Source organism: Gasterosteus aculeatus, chromosome 17 (assembly GCF_964276395.1).
Source record: "Gasterosteus aculeatus chromosome 17, fGasAcu3.hap1.1, whole genome shotgun sequence".
NCBI lineage: Eukaryota > Metazoa > Chordata > Actinopteri > Perciformes > Gasterosteidae > Gasterosteus > Gasterosteus aculeatus.
The window spans coordinates 7,225,137-7,240,195 of record NC_135705.1 but is presented as its reverse complement, the minus strand read 5'-3'; the positions used below and the strand labels follow the sequence as shown (position 1 = coordinate 7,240,195).

Below are 15,059 nucleotides of genomic sequence, written 5' to 3'. Positions count from 1 at the left end.
TTTGTGCACAAACCTCCGACGCGTTGAGCATCGACTGCTTTCATGTTTCAGACATGATCCAGCCGATCAGGTCCCATTCAAATATTTCTTGATTACTGATTTGTTTCCTTTTTTTTTTTACAACCACCCCCCACCCCCAGGTCTCTGTGTCCCTCCCACCCCTCGATCCCCCCTGTGTGCGAGTCCCTCGTCTCAGCTTTGGTTGCTGTGCAGATGGCTCTTTGTTGGTGCTTCACAATGGGTCTAAGGTCAGTGTGCCTCATGCCATCAACACACTCAAACTTCTCCACTGCAGCTGGCTTTATTTATGTTTTATCTCAAATAATTCCCGAGCAAGCATCAGGGTTTCTCATGTGCACACGGTTGTATTGTGGTCTTGAAATAAGAGGAAGTTCTGAAAACCCACAGATGTAGCGTTGAGATAGCCTGGACTCCCAGGCTCTAAACACAATAACAGATATCACTTTGTTTCCAAAAGACTTCATCGGGGCCTTCTCTGTGATCTCTTGAGCTCATTGCATGTCTCGATTCTTGGTGTGAGATTTGACGACAATCTTTGGAGAATGTCTGAAACCAGGCTGTGGAATATCAGATCAGCCAGAGAAATAGAAATGCAAATCCGCCATCTGTTCTGTGCTCCCGGTCCAACCTTTCATCATTCAAGAGCGAGCGCAATTCTTACTCTTATAGCTCACCCTTTCATGGTAATTCTGTGGATAAGCTTCATTTTCCTAGTAAACAAACATCTAGGCATGTCTCTCAGAAGGCTCAGGGCCAACATGGATACATTTATTGAGAAGAAATAGAGCCAGAAGGGTAAAAACATGTTGTGTTTTGTCTAAGTGATAAATGGGAGGTTTTTGCCACGAGGCTCAGCAGCAGAGGGGCTGCGGGGTCTTGGGCAGTGAAGCAGGAAGGAGCAGGTAGACCGAAAGGCGGGAAAACAGAAGGAGGAGGAGCATGTCTTGCAAAGCAGAAGGAATTACTGGAAATTTCCACTTCTCTGGCAAGGCAGTTACAAGGGTGGAGCTGTAGGAGGTGAAATAAATAAGGTAGTCCAGGAGAACTTCAGCAGTGCAAAGAGGAAACAGAAGCTACTCTTCAAAGCTTGTTTGCTAATTAGATTTATGAAACCTAACCCTATTTTATATTGTATGTGTGCACATCTGGTATATTCAAGGATTTAAGAATAATGTATGGTCATTGAAACAAAGGGGTGCAGAACAAAATTCCGATGTAGCCGATTTGAAACACAACAAGCGCGTGACAAACAGAAACAAAAAAGCAGCATCCACAGTGCATTTCTTGAATTTATATAATAACAAAGTTTTGCTCATTGAGTCATAGTAGCTGTGGTAACACAGTCACTAGTCACCCAGGTGACCTTTTCCCCAGCAGTTCCTTCCAACACCTCCCCCAAGCGCTCACAGGCCAGCTGGGAGATGTAGTCTCTGGGGAAGCGTCCCGAGTCTGTTTGGGGACCTTTTTCCGGTCCTTCAGAGGGAGGCTCCATTCAGTCTGTAGTTTGAGGTTTTTCAAGGTTTCAGCTGCATGTGTTCTCGTTGTTACTACTACTACTACTTTTAGGTCAGGGTCAAAGTAAAGATGAACAGCCAAATGGCCTGTTTTTTTTTGGTTCAAGCCCTCTTATCAGCCCCACGGTTCGTAATGTGACCCCAAAACCGAATGTGAACGGAGCAACGTGTCGAGGCTTCAGCTCCAACATGGGATCCAGCAAACAGGGAGGGAGACAATGCACATCCTTTTGGACTTATTTGCAAGAGTGACAGACCAGTAGACCTTTACATGTCTGATATTGACAAGAAAACCACATGATTTCAGTATCTCTTGGCACCCTGAATCTGGGGAGCTTTGGTTTACCTTTTGTGTGTTTTTTAAGACCACAGTTAAGCATCTTATTATTTCATGTTCAACGTTTAATGTTTTGGGTTGTATTCTTACTTTGCATTTGTTTTTAATTTTGACATTTTGTTGAAACATTTGTTTGTAGAGGTAGTTTTGTTTCTCTCCCATTATTCAGTAGAATCCTAAATGGCTGCTGCAGTGACGTAATAGCCCCAGTGTAACTGTGAAATGCGACCCCTGCAATGTAAATATTTAATATATTTTTATATACCCCCTTATACATCGTTGGAGTCATTTCTTAATTTACTGTTTAGTATTTGTATTATTATCATAGTCGTGCTGTTGTTTTATTTCGTTTTCTTTCAACCATAAAGACATTTAAAAAGAATATTCCTTCGAAAGCCATTATTTTTTCAGTGAAAGCATTGAATAACTTTGATAATTTACAGATATGTTATTGGATATGTGACTCCTGGTTGATAAGTTTCTTATTTGAAAATACAGAATGACCTCTGGGGGTCTTGTGGCAGCACTAATAGTGCACATGTTGCCATTATGGTCCACAATGACTGTACTTAATCGTGTTAATTATAGATCAATAACTTTCTCCATCACTGTGCATTTGAAGGAAAGCGTGCCACTGAGAAGTTAACTTCATGTTGTCCTGTACTCTGCAGGACCTCAAAGGCCAAGAAAGCCAGGCAGACCATGCAGGACACTGCTGTTCAAAACAAAAGAGCTCAGTTTGCCCTCCACCAATGTGTCCAATTATAGGGACCCCTCCCCCGCCTAATCCAGACCCCTATGCTCTTTCATGGGCCCTCTTACCCCTGCAGCACTGACATTCCACAACTCAGGTCAGTCCTTTGTCCTGAAGAAAGTAAGTGAAATTATTGTGTTGCACTTCCCATCCTATATCCTGGAACTAATGCAAAACACTTGATTTACTGTCAAACATATTATATTGCAAAAACAAAGACGTCTTTCTCTCATACAGCACTGCTTTATGTTTTTCCATAATTTTGAACAACTTCAAAACAGGTCTCCTGTTCCTACTTGTGGAAAGTGTGGTAAAGACGGTTGTGGGAAAATGAGAAGTTTGAAAAAAGTGCCCACATGAATTAAATATATTTTACAACCCGGTTAGCTGCAACAGTTACTTACCTGCACAGTGAAATAGGCTGATAGATACACATGGAAACATGTTGAGTTGGGCAAATAAGAAAAAAAAGCGGACAGGAAATGATCTCACAAACACTCTCCCACTGATTGCTCCCATTTTCCAGTTACAGAAAAAGAGTGAGTAATGCCTGCTGCTGCTTTGAGTCCGCTCTTCTGTTCCTCCCCTGGATCTACTGAGAACATTACATTGTGGATGTCCGCCTCAGTGCTCTGTAGTCTCCACATGGTCTTTATTCCTCAAATAAAAGGATATTACACGTCATGCCCAGTTCTTGCCTTGCCTTAAGTTTTTGTCTTAAAAGACTACTTTGTGTATATTTTCAGCCAGATGATATACAACCAATATATATATATATATATATATATATATATATATATATATATATATATATATATATATATATATATATATATATATACATATATATATGTGTGGTAAAGACTCTGGTTGTTTTATATATATATATATATATATATATATATATATATATATATTAAAAAATATATATATATATATATGTAAATATTCATACATGTATATTTGCAATATTAGAATATGTCCTTAATACGGTTATGTTAGAAATATAGATTGAGTCAAAACAAAAGAACTCCTTTATATCAGGCATAACACACATCTCAAAGTAACCAGCTGCACAGTGACACAGAACCCTTTGATCTCTGTAATTACAGCCTTCATGATAATATTTCAGCTGAATGTGAGGTGAATTACCAAATGGGGCCTGCAGGCTACAGCCGCTTGAATACTGGCATACAGGATGAGTGAGGCGGTTAAGGACAAGCCCAAAAAATACTTGTGTCAAGATATATTTAATGGGTTTGTTGGGGCTAGTTGAGGACACAAACAGCAGACAGGCTGTCTAGAAGTATTTGAAATCCATCCATTATCTGGAACACTCAAGTATGTTTTGTAAACTAGAGTCCTGCAAGTGGAAATTACTCTGTTGCTCTGACAACTATCTGATAACTGCAGGTAGAGGTTTAATGATATATGTGTGGGTGGGTTGAAAACAATAACAGGCGTGGCAAATAAAGATTACGCGGAAACCTTTGAAATTCCATTTGTAAGCCAGAGTATCATAAAAAAGATACATTTTGTGATAAAAAAAACTATTCATTTTTATTGAGGGACTGACCATCCGGAGGCTTGAATTTCAGAGTTAGGACCCACAAGATTGTGAGTGTTACCACTTCCTCTGGTTTAACAGTCGGATGAGCAAGTGCCTTGCAAAAGAAAGTTAAGAAGCTAAAGTTGTAGCTACACACACTTACTGTACAACACATCACCCCAATGCTGTCTCTGATACTCACAAATTTGAGAGCAACATTACTTATTGCTTAGCCTGATCTCAGCCAGTGTGTGATATATTGTTTTTTCCCCCTTTTCTTCGTTTCAGATATTGCCTCAAACAGATAATTAATATTAATAACTAATTTTATTCCAATGACACATACTTCAGAAGGACACAGTTATATGAATTAAATTTTTAATGTATACTGATATTAAATAATTTTTCATTGCCTATTTTAGTATTTTAATACATTCCAATTTGTAAGGGAATTAACGCGTTTTTTCTAAGGCAGCTATGTTTTCTTTGGGGTATTTTATGATAAATAAAGTAATTGCTTCATTACGTGTTGACTGAGCAAATTAAATTGTTACCGGTTCTCCATTGACCAGGTTTGTAAAACAGTGAAAGTGTAAGCACGTTTAAGCAGGAACACGTTTTTTTACATGTGTTAAATATAGAAAGGAGGAGTGGCCGTAGTGTTTTCAAATCGTCACATTATTCTTTTCTGCTTGTAATTTGATACCCCGTCTCTGCAGAGAAAGGGCGCTAAGACAAAAGACGCCGTTCGTCGGCACATGTTTAGAAACTTTTTCACTCCCTTTACTTGATTCGATATTCAGCTGGCAGTAGACTTTCGTGGTTTATCACTACTTTGAAAAAGCGACCACCTACATTTTCATTGTTAAATTTTAGAAACAAATATCAAACGCAAAACTGGTGTGTGGCAGGAAAAACGAAGTCTTATACCTTATTTCGGAGCTTTAATACAATTGGCCAATCAACGAGGAGCTGGCGAGTAGGCGGGCTACTACATAATGATTGACAGGATATCCCTCCTATCAAATGCCATGCCTGCAGACATTGTCCAATTGTGTGTCTGTCTCCAACAAGAGAGGATTTTCAACGGGCTCGAGAGAAAAGCGGAGACAGGCAGACATCATTTCTCTCTCAGCGCCTTTGGACTACCCACACGAAGGCAAAGAGCCAAGAAATACAAAATATATATTTTTCTTAACAGGAATATAATTATCTAAATTAATTTTGAAAATCAGCCATGGCCGACACAGCTATTGAAAAAACCGCAACTGCAGAGGTTACAGCCAAGGTGCGTTTCATTCCGTTTTTCTTTCGGTTGAACTGTCGTGTTAAAAGATTTTTTTTGTTGAACTTTTCTAAGTTGTTGTATTATTTATATCCAAAATTGGCGTTGCACACTCGGGGTTCGACAGCCGTAAGCGGCCGCAGCACTTAAACGTCACCGTTTAACTTTACATTTTAAGTTGACCAGTAACCGGGTGAAAAAAATGTGAAATTACCTTTTTTTAAATTAAACGTGCCTTAAATGTGTAAACTCGTCGACAACCATTCACCGAAGCGGTGACCTGCGGCGTGTACAGATAAATATCGTACGCGAGATGTGATGTGGTTCGCTAAAATGTCTTGATAAGCAGACAAAGCGGTGCGGGAGAAGCCGGAGCTCTTGGAGCGGAGCTGCCGCTGTGGGCGGGAAGACACAGCCTCCTTAACGCTGCGCTAACGGGTCGTGGTGAACGTTGACCACTAATTCGGCGCAACGTGGTCTTTCTTTTGAATTAAACTTTATCTCGTGTGTGGAGAACCAGCTTTCTCGTTTTAAACCAGACGCGGTTAGGAACGCGTGGCACTTCAGAATAAAGTCTTTTCGCCGAATAGTCACGTTGATCAAAAGCCCGTGCTTTTATTTTGTAGGAGCTGAAAGAGAAGAAAGAAGCGACCCTGAAGGAGGAGGGGGAGAAACAGAACAAGGAGGAGGGGGAGAAACCGAAGGAGGGGGAGAAGAAGGAGGAGGCGAAGGAGGAGGAGGTGGAGAAGAAGACCGACAACGGGGACGCACCTGCCAATGGCACAGTGAGTTGGAGACGAGGACCAGCCTTTTGTCTTAGCGGCCCTCATCATGCAGGTGTCGCTGCGCCCGCCTCCCCTTCCTGTTCAACTGCTCCCCACGCAGCGCTTTGTTTGCGTTGTTAAATGGCACAGATGTTGGCTAGCCGGCCTGTAGACGTTTCCATTGGCGTCCCTAGTTTTAGCTTGTAGCTAATCCTCTGGGGAGTGAGAGCTCCACACACATGCCCCTCTTTTTTTTAAGTTTCCCCAGGGGGGTCTGTACGCATAGGACGCTGGGAGGATTATTTCAAATATGCTGGATTTGTCTTATTTATTTATTTTTTCTGTCAAACATTGCTCATCTAATAAAAGCTCAATTCAGAATTTTGCTGATTTCTTGGACTGACATCTCCCTCTCTAAATCTAGAATGGTGCAGATCACAGTGAAAAAGTGGAAAAAAAGGCAGAGGAGAAACACAAGAATGGAGATGATGGTATGTTCACGTATATCACTCACTGTTTCCAAGAATATACTTGCAGCGACATTTTAAAAGTCTAATTTTGTTGCTTTGGATTTGTGTCACAAAATTCACATCCTTGCGTGGCCTTATGGTCAAGATTCAGTTTTAACAAGAATTCTGTCTTTATTCTACTCGGTCAGGAAATGTGTTTTCTAAAATGACAAACTGCTTACAGGAGAGGCGGAGGTGGCGCCCCCTGCTGAGGAGACCGATGCACAACCCGTGAAGCGTGCAGTAGAAGAAGAGGAGGAGGAGGAGGTGGGTTGTCACCAGGCTGAAAAATACCCGTTATAATGAAGTGTTTTAAAAGCTTATCTGAATTTCACCCATCGCTAATGCTTAAAATATAATATATTTCTCTTTTTTTAATAGGAAAAGGTGGAGACAAAAAAGCAGAAGACAGAGGAAAATGGAGATTCAAAAGAGGCAGAAGTGGAGGCTTAGGTCCCCGCTCTGCTACTTATTTGCAGCACTGTCCAACCAGCCTGGTCAACATCGTGTTGTAGAGCTTGTGCTTTCTGTACCTTTTGAGACATACTTCTTTTTGCTCGCTCCCATGTTTATCACATTGCACTGGAGTCCTTAAACATAGTGGCCCGGCATCCTTTTTTTTTTTATGAAATGTTATTTATTGGTCTTTAAAATGAGCTTTTTTTTTACTTGTACAAATTGGGCCACACCATGAGATCATTTTATTTCCATTTCTTGAGGTTTTATATAGGTATGTTAGAAGCGCAATCTCTATTATGTCGGTGGTGACCGGGTGAATTCATTCCTACAGGCAGCTGCTCAACTCTCCATTGCTCATGTTGACCTCTCAGATTCACTTCAGGACCAAAGATAAGTTTTAAGCAGGGGCTAATGGACAGTTGTTAGCATTATAAGTTGAGGCATCATTTTTTTGTGTGTTGAGCTGCTTGTTAATCCGTTGCTTGGCGGCCCTGTTAACACAACAGATGGTGCAAATGGATAAAGGGGTCCTGTCTTGCGCCTCCATGATATGACTGCTTGACCTTGTTTTATGGAGGCAGGATTTTGCAATGTTAATTAACCCCTCTTAAATCTTAAAGCTTTGGTCATTTGTTCTGTATGCATTCCACGCAAGTTTGTACCATTTATACTTTGTTTTTCTTACAAGTTCAACAAGTTTTATGTTATGGCTGTGTAGCCCAGTTTTGTTTGCAAGACTGCCCTTTTCCGAACCAGAATGACATTCGGTTACTCCAGCCACTGCTTTGTATATTCTGATTATCAAATAAATTGTCTTTTTACTTAAGATCTTTGTTTTTTGTGTATGTTACTTATTAATGCTTAAAACACATCTTTTTAAATGCAGATGATGTCACTTGACCCAGTTTTTCTTATCATGGAAAATGGCTGGCTTGGATGCAGGAATAATCTAATTCACTTGATAATGGAAAAGGGGGCACAGAATGGATTAGTCTGGTCTCCTGGCTCCCCCATGTGGGCTACTTAAAGATAGCACATCATTTCTGTGAAGGCTGGAGTGGGAACCGGAAATGGCTGTTATGGTTATCAGTGGAAAAACAATCGACACAGTTCAAAGTGGCAAAATGATCTTTTAGTTCCAACTACCCTGAATTAAAGTAGCTTTTACAGTAATGCTGCTAATATCGAGCAATAGTGTCCCATATAACCTTTTTTCTCAAGCAAGATTCAATAGCATGACCCATACAGTTACTGTTTCCTCATAAACGTTAGCAGGGTGTGCATCCATTCGGTCCTGGAGGCAAGTATCGACATTCTGCTGAGGGAGCAATTAAGACTGGGTTTCCGTACGCGCCAGTCAATGAAACTTATCACAATTGTAGGCTTAAAACAGGTTAAATACTTGCGTTAACCTTTTTGTTGAAGCCCAGGAGTCGGACGCAGTGAGGCCAACGAAGCATACTGTTTGCTCTGGCACAACCGATGTACAAGAAAAACATTCCGCCGATGAAGCTGGCTAACAAAAGTAAGATAATGACTACATTGAGTTGATGGGCCACGCGGAGTGCAGCAGATGCCTACTACCTCAAGCATTAGAGATGACCGAAAGCACTTGCTGCTGGCTCTACGCCCCCCCCCCCCCCCCCCCACAGTTTTTTCCTTCAATGTCGTCCACCGTCAGGGTTACCCATTGTTCACATGAGTCTTCTCCCTGTTTGCTGTTCTTCCGTTTTTTTCAGGTTCCGACTGAATGCAGATTCACACCCCAGTTTCAACTTCGCCTCTTCCTGACAATGACAAGAATCACTGTCATTATTACAATGGCATGGCCGGGGGGAGTGGTGACAGCTCGCGGCTTGGTAGGGGCACGCACACAATTTGCCTGGTGTGGCATCTTATTTGTCGGGGCTCTCTGCTGATTAAGATCTTAATTTGCGTTGCACGCATACTTTGGGCTTGATTGAGAGTCAACCACACCGGTAAGTCTCATAATGATTGCTTTTTCGCTGTTAAAATGCAAACTACGTGAAGCTCTACAAGACCGTTAGTGATTTAGTTCAGCTTCTAGAATATCTGAAGTTTGTGAATGGCAGCACATTCCTTTAGTCAGATAAAACCTGCTTACGGTGTGATGCTAATATTCCAACTCAGAGAAAAAGGCAGGTAGACATTCCCTTGGCCGTACGGCCGAGCGAAACAATAAAGAAAGAAAGGACTTTGAGAGATTACATCGCAGCTCATGCAGACGTTAGGCAACTGATGAAAGGAAGAAAAAGAAGGAGGGGAGCTGTGGTTAGCTTGTACGTAGTGATCAACATTTCTATACACAAACAAGCAAGAAAATATCATGCAAGATTTTACAGCAAAGAATCAGACAGATGAACAGCTCAGGCTTTCCTATTCTCAAAGAGGTCCCTCACTCTCTCTCTCACATCCATTTATCCCACACTGCATTCAAAGGGGTACACTATCGTTTGCAAAAGTTAGGAAAGGAATGGATGGAACACACTATATGAACACACTAGTCATGTACACACCTCTTAGAGCAGTGGCCAATGTGTGTCTGTCTGCCTGTCTGTCTGTCTAGCAGAGCGGTGCCGATTGGCGTGAAACAAACTATGGAACTGTGCTGTACAAAACGCATCCGTCTGTGCAGTGATTTTGTCCCTCCGCCTGGTGTGAAGGTCAACGTACTCAGAGACTAAGCAACAGCGTGAGAGCGCATGCCCGCTGAGACTGCTTCTGTGTGTGTGTGTGTGTGTGTGTGTGTGCGTGTGAGGTAAATCAAACTAAGAGACTTTTCTAAATGTGGACCAACAGTGGCTGGGTCTCGCTATCGGGGGGCTCACCCTCAGGGGGGGGCAGCTGGTACACCACGCAGAGAGAGGAGTACACGCAGCCCACGAAAGACATCAGGCTCGAAAAGTACATCACTCCTTGGGCCCCACCCACCAGTGAGGTCAGAGGTCCCATCGCCACAGAGACCAGGATTTGTGCCAGGAAATACTGGCAGCTGAGCAGAGAGATGTCCACCCCCATCCCTCGTCTGGTCCCTTCCTCTGACGTCCCACAAAACTGAGGAACACATGCAAACATTTTAAGGGTAAGAAGTAGTTTTGGGACATATATTATACGCATTCTGTCTGAGATTTAGATGTGAAGATCAATATCACTCATGCTTGTGGTCTCTCGCTCTCTCTCTCTCTCTGTATATATATATATATATATATATATACTGTATGCAGCTACAACAGGCAATTGACGGTTGAATTAAGACTGCTGGCTGCTTTGAGGTAATAAAAATACCATGAAGTTCCGTTTCTAGATACTGACCTGAGGGCTCTGGTAGTATTCACACAGCAGAGAGTAAGGCAGCGTGCATAGAGAGGAGAAGAGCACCCCGTAGGTGACGCACAGAGAGAGGACCACGTAGAGGTTGGTGGATAGTGTGGCCAGGCCGGTTCCCAAACCAAACGCCAGGTAGGCAAAAAAATAGAGCGTGCGAAGAGAGAAGCGCTCCTCCAGTTTCTCCAATATGGCTGAAAGTAAAAGAAAAACCAAAGTGGAGGGACGGATGTTAAGGTTACCGAGGAAAGGGAAGACAACATCATGTCACGTTCTGCACTCACAATGCATGCATGTCGTGGTTGCGAGCGTCGCTCACCTGAGTAGAACGCGGCGCTGAATGCATAGATGCACATGCCCCAGCAGCCCATGCTAACGCCAGCGTTGTACCGCTGGTAAGCCTCAGAGTCATGGGGCGCTTTGGGGTCTCCTTCAAACACAACCTCCCCCATGAAGTCAGTGTAGAAAAGCAGCATGCCTTCAAAAGACAGCCAGCCTGGAAAGAGACAATTAATATGAAATACAAGCCGGACAGTTTGTTACCACACTGCAGGCTTTTAGTAGTGATAATTCTCACCCAGGAAATGATTAGTGCATAAACTCCGCATGGAGGGGGGCATCCTGTAGATGGCTACACACAGCAGCCTTATTGACAATTGCGATTCGCCCGTCTCCACGTTCTCACTCAGGTCGCTCTCATAGCGCACCCCGTTCAGCAAAATGTTTGCAACCTTCATCCGAAAAACAAAACAAAGACACAGTGTTTTTTAAAAAGTGCACAGGTGGCTTCAGCTGACTAAACAGTTTCTAATATTTCCAAAATATGTGTCCGGACCTGCTGACTGAAGGTCACTGTTCTCCTGCGTCCGTTCTCCAGCCCGACGATCTGAGTTGCGATGGGTTCCTCCATTAGGGCAAGACTTTGGGGTCGCTTCAGGATGCCGGCGGAGGAGTCCCGGTGTGATCCTGCTCCCGGCTGAGCCCCGGCTGTGGCCTGAGATTGGGCTTCCACCTCGGGCTGCGGCGCGTCCGCACCCTGAGCTACGCCAGACGGCTGAGACGCGGCGTCGGCCTGGGACCGTGGGTGGCTCTCTGCTCCCTGCGTGGACTGGTCAGGAGCAGCGGGGTCCCCTGGAGCCAGGTGCACAGTGTAGGAGGCCGGGCCCTGTGGCGTCTGCTGACCCGTGTAGCAGTCTATGAGCACACTGTCTATATAAGAGGTTCCTAATGAAGAGGCAAAGTCATTGATGCCCGTGAGCGAGCTGTCCCGACTGATAAAGCTGCCATATTTGGGAGTGAGGGGGCTCAGGGGCGATATGGGGCTGGTGAGGCCGGCACACAGCCTCGCATTGGCACTGCAAGAGTGGGCAAGAGAATCAGAGTGGTATGGGTGAGACTTTGAGAAGTTGTAGCTGTAGAGACCGTCCTCGTCTTCCTCGTCCAGCCCCCCCGCTGGGGGAACAGGGGGAGAGAATGGAAGGGGGAGGCTGGGGCTTTTTAGGTGAGCTTTGCTGGAGTTTTTGTTCTTTGGTAGGCGCCGTTCGGGGATACTCAATAGAGTCATGGCTGTGGCGAACACCAAAGTTATACTCGTGAACATGTATATGACTCGCAGTTGACCTCCCATCGACCTTCCAAATTGTGTCTGGTCCCAGTTGATGCCACCCACAATGTAGCCAAATCCCCCTCCTAGTCCTGCAAAGCAAGATTAAGAAAGAAAAGCAAATATGTTGGAATGTATTAAAGATTTATTTGAGGTCTCTTTTCTCTTATAGCTTCCAATGTGTGATGATAAAGGCGCCCTGAGTTTGGGTTTTCTTACCTGCGAGTAGCGCGTGGATGTTCAGCCCCCGATCCTGGTCCTCCGGGCTGCACACATCCATCATGTAGGCATGGCTGGGGTTGTCGGCGGAATCTGCACTGAAGTCCATCAGGACCACGCCACACACCGTCAGGATAATTCCCCACTTGTGATTGGACGCGGTGTCAGCCAGCGCACCTCCAATGTCCCGCCCGTTCAGCACCAGGGTCAGACCGAAGAGAGCCCCTTGTGAGGGAGGAAAGTAAAGTTCCACTGAGATCCTGCTAAGTTAACCTACCCTCCTCAGAGTTTACGGTCAATTTACCAAGTATGGAAAAAAGGGAGAAATATCAAACAAAAGCCGTGTTACAATATAAGCAGATAATCCTGTGTTTTTATGTTACTATATTTAGACTAAAAGGCAGGCTGTCTTAACATGTGTAGTACAATTTATGAGAATGGACCAGTCTCTCTTAGTCTCCTAACTGTCCAAACGTATACCTACATACATATTGACATTTGGTATTGTAATTAAAGGGGCACATAACTTTTCTTACCTATAGCCAAGGCAAAAATGAAAGGTCTCCTTCGCCCAAACCTGGATGTACAACGATCACTCCACGCTCCGAGGAGAGGCTGAACGAGGAATCCTTCAAACCAAAGACAGGGTCAGAAGTACTGCACAAAGCCATTGCCACTCAAAATCACAAGATAACGTATCGCATATCCCCCCATATATTATTTCACTCTTCACTTACCCAGAATGGGGCTAATAAACCAAACCAAGCTGTAGAATTGATCCGGCAATCCCATCTGCAGGAGAACGGGAGTCACATAAGCCGTTTCCATGGCATAGCTGAATTCAATACCAAACAGGACGCAGCCGTTGAAGAGCAACTCTTGGAAGGTACGCCTTGGGGGAAGCTCACTGAGGTCCAGCTGGTCCAGGGGACAGGGCGTGTTGGGCGGGGGAGGTGGGGATGGTCCTATCAGCTTCCTGCGCTTTGGCTGTCTTTGGAAGTTGTTGGCTCGGTGACTGAGGTGCCGGGTGGTGGACGTTGGGAAGCTGGAGGTTTTGGAGAGTGAGGTCCTCCAGAGACCTTCCTGAGCTGTGGATAACCTCCCTCCTGGACTGGCCAAAAGGGGGTCACTGGGGGTGCCCATGCCCGGAGATGACATCTCTCTCAAGCCAGTTTACACTGCAGCACATACAAGGGGGGGACACACGTTGTCAAGACCAGACCTGCGTGGGGGTTGATTTGATTAATTAGAGGTCATCCAAGATCGTCATAATGTAGCATGATGGCCGTGTGAGTAAACTTAGTGCCGCTGGTGATTGTGTAAGGCTACCGGGGAGAACACTGCAGAGGCAGCCGCGACGGCACAGCGGCGACGGGTACGACGCACCGCAACCAATGCGCATGTGAGTGTTGTGCGCAAAAGATACCATGTGCTCGGCGTGGCTGACTCCAGCATGGCAGTATGCGGCACCGCTCGCGTGAAGCTGTTTCCATTTTAATATTTCATGAAGAAAGCTCAAATCGAGCACAATGAAAGACGCTGGTGATGGCTTTCAATGCATTCATCGTTAAACTAAACAGCTGAGGAACGTACAACCCACAATGTAGCAAAGGTAGCCAATCGATAGCTTTTTTAATAAAATGATACTCGTTATTATCCTTGTTCTTGTTGACATTGAGTCCTTGTTGCGAAGTCCACACAATAGACACAACTGTGTTGGAAGGTGACGGAGGCGTGCAAATCGAAAGGTGAAAGATAATAATTACCTTACCGGGGAGGCTCGTCATTTATTGCGGCATACAAGGTGAACAGACCATTATGATTTATAAAAGAACGAAGGATTATTCACGTGAGTCATGATTGTTGTTTTGGTTTTTTGCTGTTTTTTTTTTTTCCTTTTCACGCAGTCATCCCCCTTGCTCTCTCCTCCGTCCCTTCTCCTTCCCCCACTTCTCATCTCCTCCTTCGCCTCTTCATCCCGGTCCCTGCCGTGACGTCACGTCCCTCCCTGCAATCTCAGCACCGCGGAGTCAGTGAGGAAAAAAACAACCGTCTGTCCATCGATTCATACTTGAACATTTGGTCCTCCAAGTGGCATTATAATAATGATAGTGAATTATGTCTATTGGCTCAATATTGATTGTGTTTCAAGGAGCACAGATAAAAAAACATGTATGCAGATACATACATGCATATATATTTAACTTATAAACCTAAAACACAGTGCTTCACTTATTGAGGGGAATGTCTCCAGAACAATAAGGAGATGATACGTGATATTAGCGGGTTTTCATCTGTTTTCCCCCTCAAACGTGAGTCAATTGTTCCAATTTTATGTTGTTTGTCTAAACATTGTACGAACGTTTATTTTAAATTATAGTCAATCCTTATGGTTTAAAATATCCCAAATATTTCACAGTATAATTATGTGAGGGACAAAGCAATCTGGGATATTCATTAAAATGGTTAGTTTGAATGTCTGAACATCGTGGGGCGCGAAAGGAGAAACAAACAAGCTGCATGTATACGGAATATAAAATGCTTTTACATCCATACAGCTTCTTCAAGACCAAACTTGAAAGATGAATACATTGTTAAAAAATTGAAAAATTAAAATAAATAAGAAATTTTGAATAATATGTTCACTCAAATAAGTGTAACTCACAAATCTTGCAGAACGTGCAAGACCAATGAAATACA

The 15,059-nt window shown here is 43.7% G+C and overlaps 2 protein-coding genes and 1 long non-coding RNA gene across 6 annotated transcripts; 2 read left to right on the top strand and 1 right to left on the bottom strand.

Annotated features, from left to right (window-relative positions):
- LOC120835054 (uncharacterized) lies at positions 1-3,310 on the top strand. Of its 2 annotated transcripts, none has more exons than XR_013453168.1 (3): positions 1-248; positions 2,544-2,723; positions 3,153-3,310. It is a non-coding gene; the product is annotated as an uncharacterized LOC120835054 (long non-coding RNA). The 2 variants fall into 2 exon arrangements; XR_013453167.1 differs by having other exon boundaries at positions 2,544-2,746.
- A 1,559-nt stretch (positions 3,311-4,869) lies between these two features.
- Positions 4,870-8,018, top strand: LOC120835052 (uncharacterized). The gene is made up of 5 exons (XM_040203554.2): positions 4,870-5,463; positions 6,087-6,245; positions 6,649-6,715; positions 6,918-7,000; positions 7,115-8,018. Exons 1-5 carry the CDS (start codon positions 5,413-5,415, stop codon positions 7,184-7,186), a joined length of 432 nt encoding a protein of 143 aa, XP_040059488.1. The 5' UTR covers positions 4,870-5,412; the 3' UTR covers positions 7,187-8,018.
- Positions 8,019-8,305: 287 nt separating this feature from the next.
- On the bottom strand, positions 8,306-14,351 carry slc45a1 (solute carrier family 45 member 1). Of its 3 annotated transcripts, none has more exons than XM_040203552.2 (10): positions 14,126-14,351; positions 13,097-13,537; positions 12,896-12,988; positions 12,360-12,584; positions 11,373-12,232; positions 11,115-11,268; positions 10,857-11,033; positions 10,526-10,731; positions 10,042-10,267; positions 8,306-8,979 (listed from the first exon to the last, which is right to left on the bottom strand). In XM_040203552.2, the coding sequence occupies exons 2-10, from the start codon at positions 13,515-13,517 to the stop codon at positions 8,951-8,953; spliced, it is 2,391 nt and encodes a 796-aa protein (XP_040059486.2). In that variant the 5' UTR covers positions 13,518-13,537; positions 14,126-14,351; the 3' UTR covers positions 8,306-8,950. The 3 variants fall into 3 exon arrangements, with proteins under 3 accessions (XP_040059486.2, XP_040059487.2, XP_040059485.2); XM_040203553.2 differs by having other exon boundaries at positions 10,145-10,267; positions 14,126-14,339; XM_040203551.2 differs by having other exon boundaries at positions 8,306-10,267; positions 14,126-14,339.
- Between the last annotated feature and the right edge of the window lie 708 nt (positions 14,352-15,059).

Excerpts from the sequence above, each read along its gene's own strand:
- LOC120835052 (XM_040203554.2), top strand. The coding sequence starts at position 5,413 with ATGGCCGACACAGCTATTGAAAAAACCGCAACTGCAGAGGTTACAGCC. Across the intron at positions 5,464-6,086 it reads CTGCAGAGGTTACAGCCAAG|GAGCTGAAAGAGAAGAAAGA; the intron begins GTGCGTTTCATT and ends TTTATTTTGTAG. Across the intron at positions 6,716-6,917 it reads ACACAAGAATGGAGATGATG|GAGAGGCGGAGGTGGCGCCC; the intron begins GTATGTTCACGT and ends AACTGCTTACAG.
- slc45a1 (XM_040203551.2), bottom strand. The coding sequence starts at position 13,517 with ATGTCATCTCCGGGCATGGGCACCCCCAGTGACCCCCTTTTGGCCAGT. Across the intron at positions 11,269-11,372 it reads CAGTGACCTTCAGTCAGCAG|GTTGCAAACATTTTGCTGAA; the intron begins GTCCGGACACAT and ends TTTCGGATGAAG. Across the intron at positions 11,034-11,114 it reads ATGCACTAATCATTTCCTGG|GCTGGCTGTCTTTTGAAGGC; the intron begins GTGAGAATTATC and ends GTCTCTTTCCAG.